We start from the raw sequence: 15684 nt of genomic DNA, 5'->3' as shown, positions 1-15684 counted from the left end.
AGGAGATGGGTTCGATCCCTGGGTCGGGAAGATCTCTTTGAGAAGGAAATGGCACCCCACTCCAGTATTCTTGCCCTGGGAAATCCCATGGCCAGAGGAGCCCGACGGGGTACAGTCCATGGGGCCACAAAGAGTCAGACACAACTTAGCAACAAAACAACCACCACCACCACCTGAAGAAGCAAGGACCCAGAACTAAGAAAAGAAGAAGGGAGAATGTAAAAAGGCATCCTTCAAGCTTTAAGCTAAGGCTTGCCTAGCTCAGGATGACTTGACTAGCCTGACCTTACAGTTAAGAGTGGGTAAGACTTCTGATGTCCATGAAACCTATTATTATGTGACTTGTCAACCCCACTTACATTTATCAGGGGTCTAACCCATCTTGGATTCTGTGGCCTAAGAAGACATTCCCACACTGCAAGCAACAACAAGGACTGAAGGATTTTTACTTCATATCTGCATCATTTCATTTTGTCTCCAATTTTATCTTCCTCTCATCAAAAGGATTAAAATACACATACACACACACACGTTTCAGGCACAGGGAGGTCAGCTATTATTATCCACCGCCATTTTCCAGAAAGACCATAGCCATTGATTTGAAATAAGGTTTGTGACTACCTGAATGATTATATTTCCGTTGATGGAAGACTCGAACTTGAGTAAGCCAAGGGTTCACTGTCAGCAATTTCTCTTTCTTGTTTCGCCCAAATTTATCTTGGATCCACACTTCCCCCTTATCCTTAGATGTCCAGTATAACTGGCTCTCAAAGATGTCTAGACTATAAGGGTTCACCGCTGTTCACCCACAGGGAAAAAGCAAAAACAAAACAAGGTTATCGAAAAGAAGATACCCAAGCTCCACTCCTAGGTTGGAAGTTAAGCTGCTCAGATCAATCTCTAAGGCAACACCTTAAAATTCCAGCAACATCCATAGACTCTCTGTACACATGGCCGTGAAAGCGTGCCACGCCAGGAGACCAAGATAACAGAAATTAAACTGGACCAGTGCCTACAGGCTGACACCAATCATAGGGGACTTGCTCACTTTCAAGTTGCTGATTTTATTTTACTTTTATTTATTTTTGTTAATATAAATTTATTTATTTTAATTGGAGGTTAATTACTTTACAATATTGTATTGATTTTGCCATACATCAACATGAATCCGCCACAGGTACACACGTGTTCAAAACAATTTGTATGGCAGAGAAATTTTTTTCCTTAAACATAAGATACTACTTATCAGGAAAACTTGATAAGTGCTGGATTTTTCAGGTCTGTAGAATTTAGGCAAGAAAACAAAATGCTACTCTCCTAAATGTTTCCAGTCTTGCATAAAAAGCAATTTAGCATGTTAAAAATGAATGTATCTAGAAGGAATTTAGACCTGGATATAACCACTGTAACACAGGATCATCACCTCTATCAGGGCAACCTAACAAGAAATGGTTATTTTAACATCTGATGCCAAGAGCAGTTTTTTGTTTTGTTTTGTTTTTTTTTTTATGATACAAAAAAGACTTTTATGGTACAAGAAAGAACTCCTAACAGGTTCATTTGCATTTGAATCAGCAGCTGGGATCTGGGCAGAATGGTATCTAAGAAACTATATAAACCGTCTCCTAAGATTAGGATTCCTTCTTGGGAAAAAGGGGGCAAAGAGACTGGAAACACATTAATTAATATATGAAATTGAAAGTGAAATTTCTAACCTGAAGTTACCACAATTCTCCTATCGGTTCCATCATATTTGATGGTTTCAACAATGTTGTCCTTGAGGTCACTCCAGTAGATCCGGTCATCATTCATATAATCTATACAGAGGCCTGTTGGCCAACCAAGATCCTCCTGAACCAAGACTTTCCGACGCTCCCCATCCATCCAAGCGGACTCGATTTTAGGGTTTTCGCCCCAGTCAGTCCAGTACATAAACCTGTAACAGAAGGTTTCCTCGTGGCAGCATTTCATCAGGTGGAAAAACCAACTGATTTTCAAAGAGGCCTGGGTCCTAAAGGATGCTGCTTTTATACCTCCACGGGACAGGGACAGACAGGCGGGAGCTGGCGCATCTGTGAGCTCTCCTTCATGAGAACTGCACATTCCAAATACAACCTGGACAGTCCTGTCCTAGGATATATATTCAGACCCTTCAATATATATAATCATAAAGGCTGTTTCTTGAATGCCCACTGTATAAGAAGGCACGATTCTGTGTTTGGAATGTATCTGAGAAAAAAAAAAAAGATTCCTTTCCTCATCCTAACTCTTTGAAACTGTATTCTTTTGCATCCAATTAATACTTGATTGTAGAAGAACAGAGTAAACCAAGGATTGCACCACGTTAAGTACCGAGAAAGGATCAGGCAAGCAAGATAAATGGATGGTGCAGGGCAGCTGTGAATGCAGAGTGATGGGCAAACACCACATTAAGCCAAGCCCTAGCCTAAGAGTTCCAGGCAATGCTGCACCAAGGAAGGCATATCCACATATGGTTAACAGTTATTCTGATTTTTCAAACCAGAAATACAAATATTTTTTAAAAATTTTAATGTTATCAGGACTTTCCTGGTGGTCCAGTGGTTAAGAACCCACCTTCCAATGCAGGGGACTTGGACTCCATCTGTGGCTGGAGAACTAAGATCCCAAATACTTCAGAGGGGCTACGCCTGTGACTCGCAACTATAAAGAAACCCTCACATTGCAACAAAGAGCCCACATGCTGAAACTAAGACCTGATGCAGCCAATAAATAAATAAATCATCTTTTAAATATGTAATGCTACCAACTACATTTACGTAAAGCTCTGAAGTTCAAGTCCAATAAGTATACGGGCCATATTTAGCCCATCGGCCACCACTTTGCAATCTCGAGTCTAAACCAATCATCCGGTGTTGCTCAATCCCTAAATTCTACTGAGAAATGTGTGGATTTTAGATAAACTGCGGTGTCGAAAAATGTGGCTAAACCCTTCCCCATATGCAGTATTTGTCTACTGAAGCCTGTTTGGTCCTAAATGATCTTTAGGGCATATTATAGTTCTTGAAAACAGTCATAGCTGCCACTCAAAAAAGTGCAAGGACAACTTCAGTACAATTGGGAATAATTGAAAATTATTGAAAATAATTTTTTTTGAGAACCCAGAGGAAAATATTGCACATTAAGGACTCCTTCAAGTACTTACCCTAGTTTGGGATTCACAACTATTGCAGCTGGTTGACCCAGTTCAGTGGAAATCAGCCACTTTCTGTACCTTCCATCAAGTTCAGCCACTTCAATCCGTTGCCTCCTGGCATCTGACCAGTAAATATGCCTGAATTTAGAGAGACAAAGTTAAACAACTGAAAAGTCTAGATTGGACTTCCAGGGTAGAGGTGTGAAGACCAGAGCATTTAGTTTGGAAGTTCTGGCCAGCAAGACAGCTACTCAGACACCAGTGATGAGAGCACAGCCTCTGTCTCTCAGGAATGCCCCAGTCTCTTCAGCCAGGGGACATCTGAGGGAAGTTACAAGTGATGGGGTGTGGGATGAAGGGGTATTCAGTGAAGCAGCTGTATCAGCCAGGACGGGTAATGATGGTGACCCTCACACCTGGCATGATTATGAGACAACTGCTTCTAGGTAGGAGTCGTAAGGCTCTGTGGGCCTTTCATTCTGACTGCCTGTGAGTCAGCTTCTTCCTCAGCCAAGAGTCCACCAGAATCGTTAGGAATCTGGCATCAGCTTCAAGGATGAGTGGAAATAGCCACTCAAAATAGCAAACTCAGCAAAGCCACCCTGCCCTTATTCCTCAGGCTTCAGGTGTCAGTCTCAAGCAGAAAGAGCTGCAGTACTTTCTTAAATTCACTCATTCATTAAGGCTGAGAAAGAGGGAAAACTTCAAACAAGAAGAAAGATCTGCCATTGCCAGGCTGGTTTTCAGAAGGAGGTGCTAAAGTCTAGAGGTGCCATTCGTGACTCTCCGAGGTCTTGTTTCCTGATAGGAGTTGCTGAAATGAGTCTCCGGTTAGCCTGCAGGTACAGTGGGGCTTGCCTAACTTCTGCAAAGATGCTCAAGTCTTCCAGGAGCACTAGAGAAGTGTGCGAAGAGGTGAAAATTAATACGACAGCTGACTCTCTGCTGTCTCAGAGGGCAGCAAACATTTTCCACTACTACTTCATTAGAAGGACATAATGGTTCTACAAATGATTGAGTTCTGACTGTACTGTAGTCACTTTCCTGTAAATGTTATTCCAACCCAGGGCTCTTCCTTGAAGAAGGCTTTTTCCACATCAGTTTGGATCTCCTGAATCTATCGGATGATAAGCCCACTTAAGGTTCTTATTTAGACATCATTTAAACTGGTTCTGGTTCCTGAAGTTCTAGAAGAGCACCCCTATTAGCTCAAACCCAAACCTTAAACAGGAAAGTCAAACTTCCAATATGTTCAGCCAACACAGCCTGCCAGGAACACAACGTGTGGACTGCTCCCCCTCAAAATAATCAGCATCAAGGAAAGTGTTTCATCTCAACTGCTTTGGTGGTAGAATGCCAGGCTGTCCCTTTCTTCACCAAATGAGCAGTGCTGCCATTCTGAAAGTTCATTTTGGAATCCAGAATTCTGTTGACAAAAATGCTCTCCTAGATAGAATATAAAATCTTGACCTTGGGGCTTTCCTCACATTTTTGAGGCACACAGAAAACAGGAAGTGATAAAGTTTACCCCATTACCCCACTGGGTAAGCAGAGGTAGGTGCTGGGACGGGAGTAAGTCCAGGTATCACTCAGCTGCCCCGAGGCTGAGTGCACCCATAATCTGGGTCAATTCAATTCATGTGCCAAGCTGAGCAGAGGGGAGCTCTGGCCAGAAAAGTAGAATAGGCAGAAGGAAATGAAGCTAAACTTACCTTCCAACCCAGTCCACTGCTAGCCCATCAGGCTGCACTATGTATTTCAGGTCCAGGTTAATTTCCATCACGGGATTATTGTTTCCAGATTCAAAGTTGGGAATGTAGGCACGTTTGATAGCACCGGAATTAGAGCGCTCCCCTAGCACAGTGTAATAGACAACACCTGCAGAGGTGAGACACAGAGATCAGGCGCGTGTAACCAGCATCAGGTAAGGGAAGAACTGGAGTCTAATCAGGTGAAGCGCTGTTCATTCATTCATGTCTCTGCCTCCTCAGTGTTCCTGTAATACTAATAGATCAATGAAACCACTATGATCAAACCTCAAAATCTATCGTACTTGAGATATTAGCTATAAAAGCTTCAATGATAACCTACTGATAATTAGTCATCTCTATTTAACGGTAATTCATTAAAATATATTTCAGCCAAGAGCCTGTTTACCCTCATTAAGATCATGTTCTAGTTTCGAAAAAAGAATATATAGATTAACTAGGGGCAAATTGTTAACAGTTTAAGTCCATACTGGCAATAATGAAGCTGTGTAGAAGAGAAGTCTTATTTTATGTATATACTAAAAGATATTGGATAGCAGGCACTTTAAACAGCACAGGAAGGGACTTTCCTATGGTCCAGCAATTAAGACTCCACCTTCCAAGAAGGCGAACAGGGGTTCGATCCCTGGTCAGGGAACTAAGATCCCACATGTCACATACTGTGGCCAAAAAAAATAAAATTTTCTTTTTAAAAGCATAGGAAGACTGTGCCTTTCAGGGCACACACTTCCCTAGGTAGGAACCATTCTTGAAAAGTTTACTGCCCTGTATGATGAAATGTGAAATAAATCTTACATAGTTAGTTTGCAAAGCATGTTCATATCTATCATCTCATTTGACTTTCAAAACAACTCTTAGAGGGAGCCAGGCTGAGCAAGATTACTGCTCTTATTTTACAGATAAGAAATAGAGATCCAGAGAGTTGTTACAATTATTTAAGGTCATAAAGCCAGTAGACGAGGGAGACAGGCATACAATATAAGTTTTCCTGCCCAACAACCATCTCCCGCATGCCATACAGAACCATAAGAGACTCGGCAGTAAGCATCACGTATTTTTCCTTCATCAACACGCACCGCATACACTAAACTAGATGCTGGGTCAGATGCCAGGCATGTGGAGATGAATTTGATTCAATCTCTGTCTCCAAAGAGCACGTGGTTAAGGTGTAGGGAGAAAGATGTGTTGACAGCTAGCTGTAAACTCAATCCAATGTGGATAAGATGCTACAGGTTCATAGACCCGAGATTATCAAAGATTTACCAGAAGGGAGGTGACTTTGAACTGGGTCTTTGAGTAGAAATGTTCCAACCATACAGCGGTGGGGAAGAACAGTCTTGGCAAGAGCAAAGACAAGGAGACAGTGAACAAAGGGATGTGAGGCAGTCCTGAAAGTACAGTCCCCAGAGATGGGAGAAGGTTCAGTGAGAAGTTGGGAAACAGGCTGGGCACACAGCCACGCTAAGCGGTCTAGAGCATGCCGGGTGGGAGGAGCGTCCTCTTCCACTCAGGCAGCAACACTCGCTCATTAAAAATCCATTCCCCAAAGTTCAACACCTTATCATACAGTGGACTCAGCTGATACTGGTGGCAGATGCCAGGGTCCATACTCACTGAGGCCTGTGCCCTCCGGATCCCAGTCGTAATCCATAGCCTGAATGCGCTCCTGGTCTTCAAGGTACTCTGAGAACTGAAGCGATGAGAGGTTGTATTTTCGAATTCTCACATTTTCAGGCAGTAGCAGCAAAGGAGGACTGCCTGGAAACAAAAGAAGGGCTGATTAATCTATTTGAATTCTACCTGAATTTTGGATATAAAACAGCAGATATCCTCCCTGTCCTTAAACACACACACACACATTTTTCTAGGAACTGAACTCTGCTAATCAGGGGAGCTGACCATAAACTGGGTTGCAAAATCTGTGACATTCTTGTCTCCATTTCCGTTAGGGATATAATCAGTTCTTTATCTTTAGGTAACAGTTTAAAGCAAAGTAAAGACTGAGATCCCTGGATAGTTACCTCTTTTTCACTGATTGTTTTTTCACTGACAATAAAACAAATAAGATTGTAGACATTCAGTCTCACAGAAGAAATTCAATATACAGAGTCTTACTAAAAGTTTACCCAGAAGTCTTCATTTCTCATTCTTTACTGACAGATTTTAACGATTCTTTTAGCAGGTAATCAGCTCCGTGACCTAGTTTCGCTTCTAGCTAATGACAAAAAACCAGCTTGTTCTTATTTTCTTCTTTTTCCAGTTAAAGCAGCTATGTAAATGGTTGACTATTCCAAGATACACTGTCTAGAATTTTTTTTTAATTTACTTGCATAATGTCAATCAAACCCAATTTAAGTAACTTTTAAAAGTTCATTTTATGTATTTCCTTTATCTTGATATAATGTTCTACATCAATTTCTCATTTCAGTCATCTCTTTGGTTAAAAGAGTTGAAGATTTTCTAATTTGCTGCTTAATTACCACACCAACTGTTCAAATGCCTAGTTTGCATTCAGAGTCAAAAATGCTTAGAGGGTAAAATATTTAAGTATGCTAGTCAAATGTATGCTTTGTACAAAAACTCAATTTGTACAAAAACTCAATTTGTACAAAGAAATTGAACAGCCATTTTACCCTTAATATGCAAAATAAAAATGTCACCTTCTTATCAAGTCCTTAAACTCAATTACAAACTTTAAATTCAAATCCATAAGATTATAAAGACTCCTAACTGAGATATGCTGATTTATGTCAGAACTCTGGACTGTGATACTTCTGACTTTCTTTTGCCGTTTTTATGTAGTCTCTATTTCTGCTTTTACTCAGGGCTGATTCACAGATACTGGCATTAACCAAAAATGCAGAGCTAATGATTGAAGTCGTAAATAAGCCAGACTCTTTCTGTCTGTGATCAGTAGTCCATGAACAATTAAAAAAAAAGGTTTGTCAACAGAATGTTCCTGATCTGCCCCAACTGACTATGACCCATTGAATGGGATGTGTTTTGTGACCTATTTTGGATTACTGGACCTCAAACTTGACCTCAGTGGAGTGGAAGGCTTTGCTGACCACCATCCTACACAGAGGCATTTGTTGTCTGAATCCTCTGGAGAGGGATATCTTGTCCACTTTTTGAAGTTTTTATCCAGGTGGACCAGAGGCTAAACCCAGAATAATAACACTTGACTCTTGTTTCAGTGTCTATGTATTTGTTGGGGGTTCTGGTTATTGTCTTGATTTGGCAGGGGAGAGGAGAAGAGAGTGGGTTGGGTGTTGGAAGAGAAATAGCTGGTGAATTTAAAAAAACATCATACCGTCAGCCGCACACCGTTCTCCATATCTGTCACTCAGAGACGTGAACCCTTCGGCGCAGGAACACTCATAACTTCCTTTGGTGTTATGGCAGATCTGAGGACAACTCCCGAACTGCATACATTCATTGATGTCTGCAGGCAAAATAAAACCAAGTGGGCAATATCTGCTTAGACCCCATCCCTTCCTTAGAGATCCTGCTTCTGTTTAAATCCATATTCACAAGCAATAAGGATGAGAAAAGTGCAGATGAACACAAGTCATGATGCCAGCATCTGCAGAACACTGACCAAACTTCAGATACTATTTCACATGCATTTCAGGTTGTTCCCTCTTTTGATCTTCCAAAACGACTCTCTCAAGTGTGGACTGTAATTGAACCCAAAGTCCCAAAGACCAGATTTAAACAGAAGCAGTCTGACTCAGCAGAATAAGATTTTCCTTTTGGGGAAGAAGCTGTTGGGCCACTGGTATTTGGTACCACTTCCCTCCTGCTAACTAGTTCCAGGAAGGGGCAACACTGATTTGTCTTTTTCAATTGAGTTCTTAGGCATCAGCCCTCAAAAGAACTATTCTAATCATCTGAGTATGGTACCTCGTGAAATAGGAACCGTAAATTCAAATGATCAAATACACCTAAAATCCTACTTGATATTTACCATCTTGGTAAGCGCCCCATCTTAGAACTCATTTACCTAAGTCTGACATAAGAAAGGTTGTAATAAATACGTATTGTCTGAAGAAAGGCAGACTTGTGCTTGTTAAAAAGAAATTTTGATCTCACATACTGATACAATAAGGAGCCATCATCAGCCAAGCCTTCATTCATCACATCAATTTCACAGACATTACTGAAGATGAACTATCACCCAGTGCTATGCCAGACACTGGTGAGACAGCACGGAAAAAACGCAACTGGCATGAGCTTAGCCCCATGAAGAGAATTAAACCATGTTTAATAAAAGGGAATGAGTGGAGAGTACACGGTTCTCCTAATAGGAACTGGAGGAAATATACTCTACCTTCACAGAGGTTTCTGTCAATACTGTTGGGTTTGAATCCAGGTCTACAGGAGCAGATGAATCCTCCTTCACGTAACTGGGTACAGTTGTGTTCACACAGACTTTCAGCACATGATCTGTCTTTTCCTCTATCTGAAATGCAAAATCCCACCATTACAAATGAAAGGTACAAAGCAGATGAAGCACAAGCGAACACTCAAGTGGCCTATCAGAAAAACACCTACAGATGGCCATCAGAGAACAGAAAGTCTTGAGACGACCCCTTCCCATAAGCTTTTTTGAGTATCAGAGACCTCTCTACAGGTCTATCTGCCAATGCCCTGAATTCCATTTGTACAAATATATGTAATGTTAGATCCTTGAGGCAATTTTCTGATTATACTCTGCACTGCCAAGATCACCCTCCAAGCATCCATTTCTGGACAGAATCAAAAAGCCAGGGACCCTTTACAACTGTCACCACTTGCCCCACTATCTTACTCTTATACAATGATATCAATATATAAATAATATTTGTGTGCATGCATGCTAAGTCACTTCAGTACTGCCTGATTCCTTGTGACCCTATGGACTGTAGCCCATCAGGCTCCTCTGTCCATGGGATTCTCCAGGTAAGAATACTGAAGTAGGTTGCCATGCCCTCCTCAGGGGCTCTTCCTGACCCAGGGATCAAACTCGCATCCCTTACATCTTCTGCATTGGCAGGCAGGCAGGTTCTTCACCACTAGGGCCACCTGGGAAGCCCAAATAATATATATATATATATCTCATGTGTGTATACATGTATATATAACATATATATACACACACATATAAATAGAAGGCATTGATCCTGTTTAAAAGAAAAGGAGGAGGAGAAAGGGAAATGAAAAGGAAAGCAAGCAGATGAGCAGCACCCAAGAACTGGTATTTAAATGAGAATTCTGTATCTTCGTCAAAGTAGCCCAATGCAGTAAGACTGAATTCCATCACAGATCCGCTTAATATCTGAAAAGAAATGTTGCTTCCATACCACATTAATGCCTGGGCTACCTAGTTCCCTTAAATAAACCCTGCTTTAAACTCAATGTCATTTGAATTAAAAGTACTATGGTGAAGAAACTGCCTTGCAGTGTAGGAGACACCAGTTCGATTTCTGGTCCAGGAAGATTCCACATGCCATGGGGCAAGCAAGCCTCTACTCCACAACCACTGAGCCCGTGCTCTAGAGCCTTTGAGCAGCAACTACTGAAGCCTCCGAGCCTAGAGCCCACACTCCAAAACAGTAGCCCCTGATCGCTGCAAAAATGAAGACCCAGCACAACCAAAAATATAAATAAACAATTCCTCAGCAAGGAAGTTACCTTAAAAAGAAAAGGTACTATGGCTGATTTTAAGCCTTTTAATTTGCATGGGCAACTACAAAAGAAACCAATGCTTGATCCAAGCCTAATTTGGAAACACCCCAAAGTTCTGGAACCATTCACATTATCAGTTAGTCTCCAGGCATCAGAACCCAAATCAACCTTTTGGTTCTGCAAATCCCCTCATGTTTATGCCTTTTAAATATTTAATTTCAGCCACATTATTATGTCAAAAACTCCAATCCTATTGAGAAAGTGTGTGAAACAAATGTTAAATCAACTAAATATGGTTGGTTCTTCATCTTCCTTTGTAGCCCACACAGGAGAAAAATTTGCCAGGAAATCCTTGAGAGGCCTCAGAAAAAGGCTACTAAAGCCCAGAAAGTTGGAAGCACGCGGAGCTAACTAATGTTACCACGTCCAGACTTGTAGGCTTTGAAGAACTCCCTCCTTTTCCTAAAGAGAAATTGAGGCCTGGCAATGTTAGTATGTACTCTAAGTGGCACAGCTAGTGGCAGAGGAAGTGGGAGCCAGTTCTTCCAGTCTGCAGTCCCAGGACTGTTCCAATTCTGCCCCTGCCACTCTGTGTGACTTCACACAGAGTAATCTCCTGGAGCTAATTTGAGTAACAAACTCAAGAATGTATGTGGGGCTTCCCTGGTGGCTCAGTGGCGCAGAACCTATTTGCTAATGCAGGAAACACAGGTTCAATCCCTGGTTGGGGAGGATCCCACATACCGTGGAGAAACTAAGCCCACGTGCCACAACCAACTACTGAGCCTGTGTGCTAGCCCGGAAGCTTCAGCTAGTGAAGCCCACACACCCTACAGCTTGTGCTCCGCAACAAGAGAAGCCCCTGCAACAAGAAGCCCACACACTGCAATGAAGAGGAGCCCCCTCTCCCTACAACTAGAGGAAAGCCCCCGCACAGAAATGAAGACCTAGTGTAGCCAAAAATACATAAATAGATAAAAATTATACATATAAAAAAAGAACGTATGTGAAAGCATTTCACAAACACTATACAGGACTGCTGCTGCTGCTGCTGCTGCTGCTGCTGCTAAGTCACTTCAGTCGTGTCCGACTCTGCGACCCCATAGATGGCAGCCCACCAGGCTCCCCCATCCCTGGGCAAATTATTAGCATGCCATTCCAACATTCACTTCCTGTTAAGCTAGAATCATCCCTTGTTTGTGTACATCATATTTTTCCTATACAAAAATCCTCTCTTAAAAATCTGTGCTCCTTCCAAGGTCCCCTGTGACATTTCTATTCTTTTAAAAATATATATTTTAAATTCATTGGCAGTGCCAGGTCTTAGTTGCAGCGTATGGGATCTTTAGTTGCAGCATGTGGGTTCTAGTTCCCCAACCAGGGATCGAACCAGGCCCCCTGCATTGGGAGCACAGAGTCTTAACCACTGGACCACTAAGAATGTCCTGACATTTCCATTCTTACCAACTACTCTTCCCCTCTGTGCCAAAGATACTGCATTCGGCTTAAGACGAAAAATAAAGTGCAAACTTAGAAACAAAATATATAGCTTAAAGGTGCTGACAGCTACCTAGTGAACTAGGAAGAGGACCTGCCTTGCAGTTAGGAGACTAGAGTTCAAATCCTGACTCAATTTCTTAATGACAGGAAGACACAGCCAATTTATTTAACCTGTAGGGTGGTTTCCTCATTTGTTTAAAAGAGAGTGACAGAGAGACAAACAATACCTAACTCACAGGATTGTTACATGGATAAAATGAAATAGTCCATGTAGTATTCAGCACAATGTCTGATATAGAAAAAGTGTTCAGTAAAGAAACACAACATGTAAACTAAAGACCAATGTGGTTACCATTTACTTTATGTTATTGCAAGTTTTTCAGTAAGGTAACCTGAGTTACTACCATGAAATACAAAAATAATTATTTACTTACTGCATCCCGTCTCATCGAAATTGTCACCACAGTCATTAATATGATCACACACCCGGTGCTGCGGAATGCAATGCCCATTGCTACACTTAAATTCATCCGGGGTACAAGGTCTAGGAGTCGGTTCTACACCTGTAATTTAAGAATAAGCTCAAGTCAAAACATTCTCTTCTGCGAAACAAGATGCTTCCTTCTGTGGCAGAGACAGTGTTCCTCACAAATAAGCTGGTGCTTCCCTACAATGCCTGGTCTCCCCTGCAGTTAGCTTGGGGCCAGATCCAGCCAATGGATGATGAGCATAATGGACACCTGTCACTTCCAGGCCTAGGAAGTAAGGAAACTGTCTCCTCCATTTCTCTCTTCTCTCGCCTCAGCAACCTTGAAGACTATGTGTTCCGGATGGCTTAATACAGGATGAAGGGGGCTGCCTGACCTTCATCCAACTTTAGGCCTCTGCTGGTGTAAGCCGCTGAAATGTTGCAGTTCGTCTACTGTGATGCCTAGCAGTGATTCCTCTAACAATTCCTCCTTGGGAGGAATTTTAGCTTCCTATCCCTTTTTTCCTCTCTGGGATTTGATCACATCCTACAAATGTCTGGCAGGCTTAACAGAGAAAGTATAAACAGAAGACGAAAAGATGTAAACCTGCCCCAATTTTTAAAAAAATGTTTTATTTCTAGGTTTTCTTTTTTTTTGTATTATGCTTCAAACAAACATATTAACAATGTTATAACCATTGGCTCATCTCTGTCCCAAAAAGGGGAAGGAGAGGGAGGGTACAAGTGTGAACATGGCGATAGTATCAAAGTCTGCCTGACACAGGACGGCAACTGGCAGTAAGCATTCTAAGGCCACATCAATATCAGCAATAGAGACTAGAAAAGCATTTATCCAAATTTCCCCAGATAATATCCTTTTTGGAAAAAAAGTAATTGGACTCAGGATAAATAACCTTCCTGACTGACTTTTTCTAGGTAAACTAAATTGCCCAGAAAATTAATCAGCTCTTTCCTTCAATGGATAGATGAAAAACGATCTCAAAATGGAAAAGATTTCTCAATACCTAAAATATTAAATGCAGCCATTTATCTCTTAAAATAATCTATCATTTTTCTCTTCTGGGAAATGCATTTTCACTTTAAAGAAGGATATTAGCTAAGCCCTGTGAACACTAGTGCAGCCTTAACATGAGCTTTTCAGCGGGACATTGAGAAGTTCCCATCCCCAGAAGCTCTAGGCTGAAGAGTGACCGAACCTCATCTTGGAAAAGAGATAAACCATTAGTTTTTCAAGTGGGACTCAAACCACTATTTAGTATTTGTTCTCACTTCCTTAAGGAACTTTCCAACATCTGGTTCAAATGAAATAGGAAGAATGGGGGAAGGGCTGCATCTGAGTACTGTGTGTTTAGCGAGTCTTGCAAACATTAATGTCCATGGATATCTGCAGTCATACACACAGCTCAAGCCTCTATAGAACAGACTGAAATCCCTGAGGTGCATTTTGCGGACTGCAGACAATTGGGGGCCTTTCTTTTTCCCTTCCCCCTTTTGACTTTTGCTTACAGAGCTCCTCTTTCTCATCACTTCCATCTCCACAGTCATCCTCCTGGTTGCACACCTCATGACGATAAATGCAGCGATTGTTGTCACACCGGAAACGGTATGGTGAGTCACAGGCAACATTTACTAGAGCACAAGATGAAAAAGCAAGAGTCTACGTTAAGAGTAGAACATAAGGGTCAGCATCTAAAAACACTCCTGTTGCCAGCACCAGGCTTGGGCTTGCTTGGTTCGCCCCTTATTGGCTTATTAGTTTAACCAATCGACAAACTCATCTTGAGTGTCTTGTTGACACCCTGGTGCTGCGCTGTGCACCAGGTTCAACTGGGGAAAAGAAAGACACAGTCCTTATCCTCATGGGACTTTTATTCTAGCAGACAAACCAACTTCACAAGTTAACTATTCAACTACAACTGTGGTAAGAGCCCCAAAGGAAACATGCTATGAAAGCATCTACTGGGAAGATCTGATATAGATCTAGGGGAGGAGGGATCGGAAGAGGCTTCACATGGGAAGAGTCTGGGTCAGGAAGAAGATGGCAGGCTTCTGGACCTCAATAGAAGATCTCTGTGGCTGGAGCTAGAGTGAGGAGGACAAGGGTGGCCAGGAGGTTGGAGACCAGCAGGACTATACATGAACTCTCATCCTAACAGCCAGGAGCTCACTGTGTGTCCCTCCGACTACAGTCCAGAGAATGAAGTCTTTTCATTAAAGTTCTACACCATGATGGAATTTCCTTCCTCAATTTCCTCACCTATTACTTTCAAAGTTGACATCTCAAAGCAAACACAGATTCATTCTTCTGCCCAGAGTTAGATCTCTGGCTGATGCTCATGCCCCTGTGAAGAACCTACAGGTAAAACCCAGGGCCCTTGGTTAGAATAGGGACACGGTCCTCTATACATGTACCAGGAATTCAGAATTCAACACACAGGTGTCTTCCTCTTTCCCATGGACATGGGCTGTTTAATTTTCCTTCTGCCTTGGTACCACACACAGGAAGCAAGAGGAGAGATTTTTAATGAGGTTGAGGGGAAAAAAAGAACAGCTGCAAAAGTTGGCTCTTGGAAGTATTGTTAATAGAACTTCACAAGGATTATCTGTGGTGAGAGGAAAATGTAACATTATAAAACAGCGCTGATCACTGTTTCACGTAGCTGTGTCTCTGTCTCCCCAAAGTTTAATCTTACTAACTATGGGCACTTTATCTTATAGTGGGAAACAACTTTTCCAGGATTTTTTATTAGACAGTTACACATGTTTAAGCTCTTTTTCAAGACTCTTCAAGTGAAAAACAAAACCAACTACTGTTAGTTCCTTAGAAGAAAAGCTGGGGCAAGGGAAATATTGGGATGCCACTGGGAAAATATAATATAATTTATATTTTAATTATATAATATAATTAAATTCTCCTGATGGAAGGACTATTCTGATTTATTATTTTCTAGAGTCAAATCCTAAAAATGAATAGTGAGGGCTAAAATGAATAGTGAGGAATCTAGGAAATTGAATGGAAGAGGTGATGAGAATCTCAGAAGCGAATTACAGCTAAATGAGAATAAGAATTAAGAGTTTCA

General features: G+C 41.6%; 1 protein-coding gene across 1 annotated transcript in view; it reads right to left on the bottom strand.

The window, feature by feature from the left end:
- The window catches only part of LRP2 (LDL receptor related protein 2), a 146042-nt gene that overhangs the window by 12256 nt on the left and 118102 nt on the right, over positions 1-15684 (bottom strand). The window contains exons 62-70 of the mRNA XM_068968453.1: positions 14111-14233; positions 12549-12677; positions 9278-9409; positions 8258-8389; positions 6559-6702; positions 4888-5053; positions 3185-3313; positions 1716-1936; positions 622-798 (exon numbers count right to left, since the gene is read on the bottom strand). Of these exons, the coding sequence (XP_068824554.1) occupies positions 622-798; positions 1716-1936; positions 3185-3313; positions 4888-5053; positions 6559-6702; positions 8258-8389; positions 9278-9409; positions 12549-12677; positions 14111-14233 (1353 nt within the window). The remainder of the gene's footprint in view (positions 1-621; positions 799-1715; positions 1937-3184; positions 3314-4887; positions 5054-6558; positions 6703-8257; positions 8390-9277; positions 9410-12548; positions 12678-14110; positions 14234-15684) is intronic.

This window comes from Capricornis sumatraensis, chromosome 3 (genome assembly GCF_032405125.1).
Source record: "Capricornis sumatraensis isolate serow.1 chromosome 3, serow.2, whole genome shotgun sequence".
In the NCBI taxonomy this organism is placed as follows: Eukaryota; Metazoa; Chordata; class Mammalia; order Artiodactyla; family Bovidae; genus Capricornis; species Capricornis sumatraensis.
This window is presented reverse-complemented; position numbering and strand designations above follow the sequence as displayed.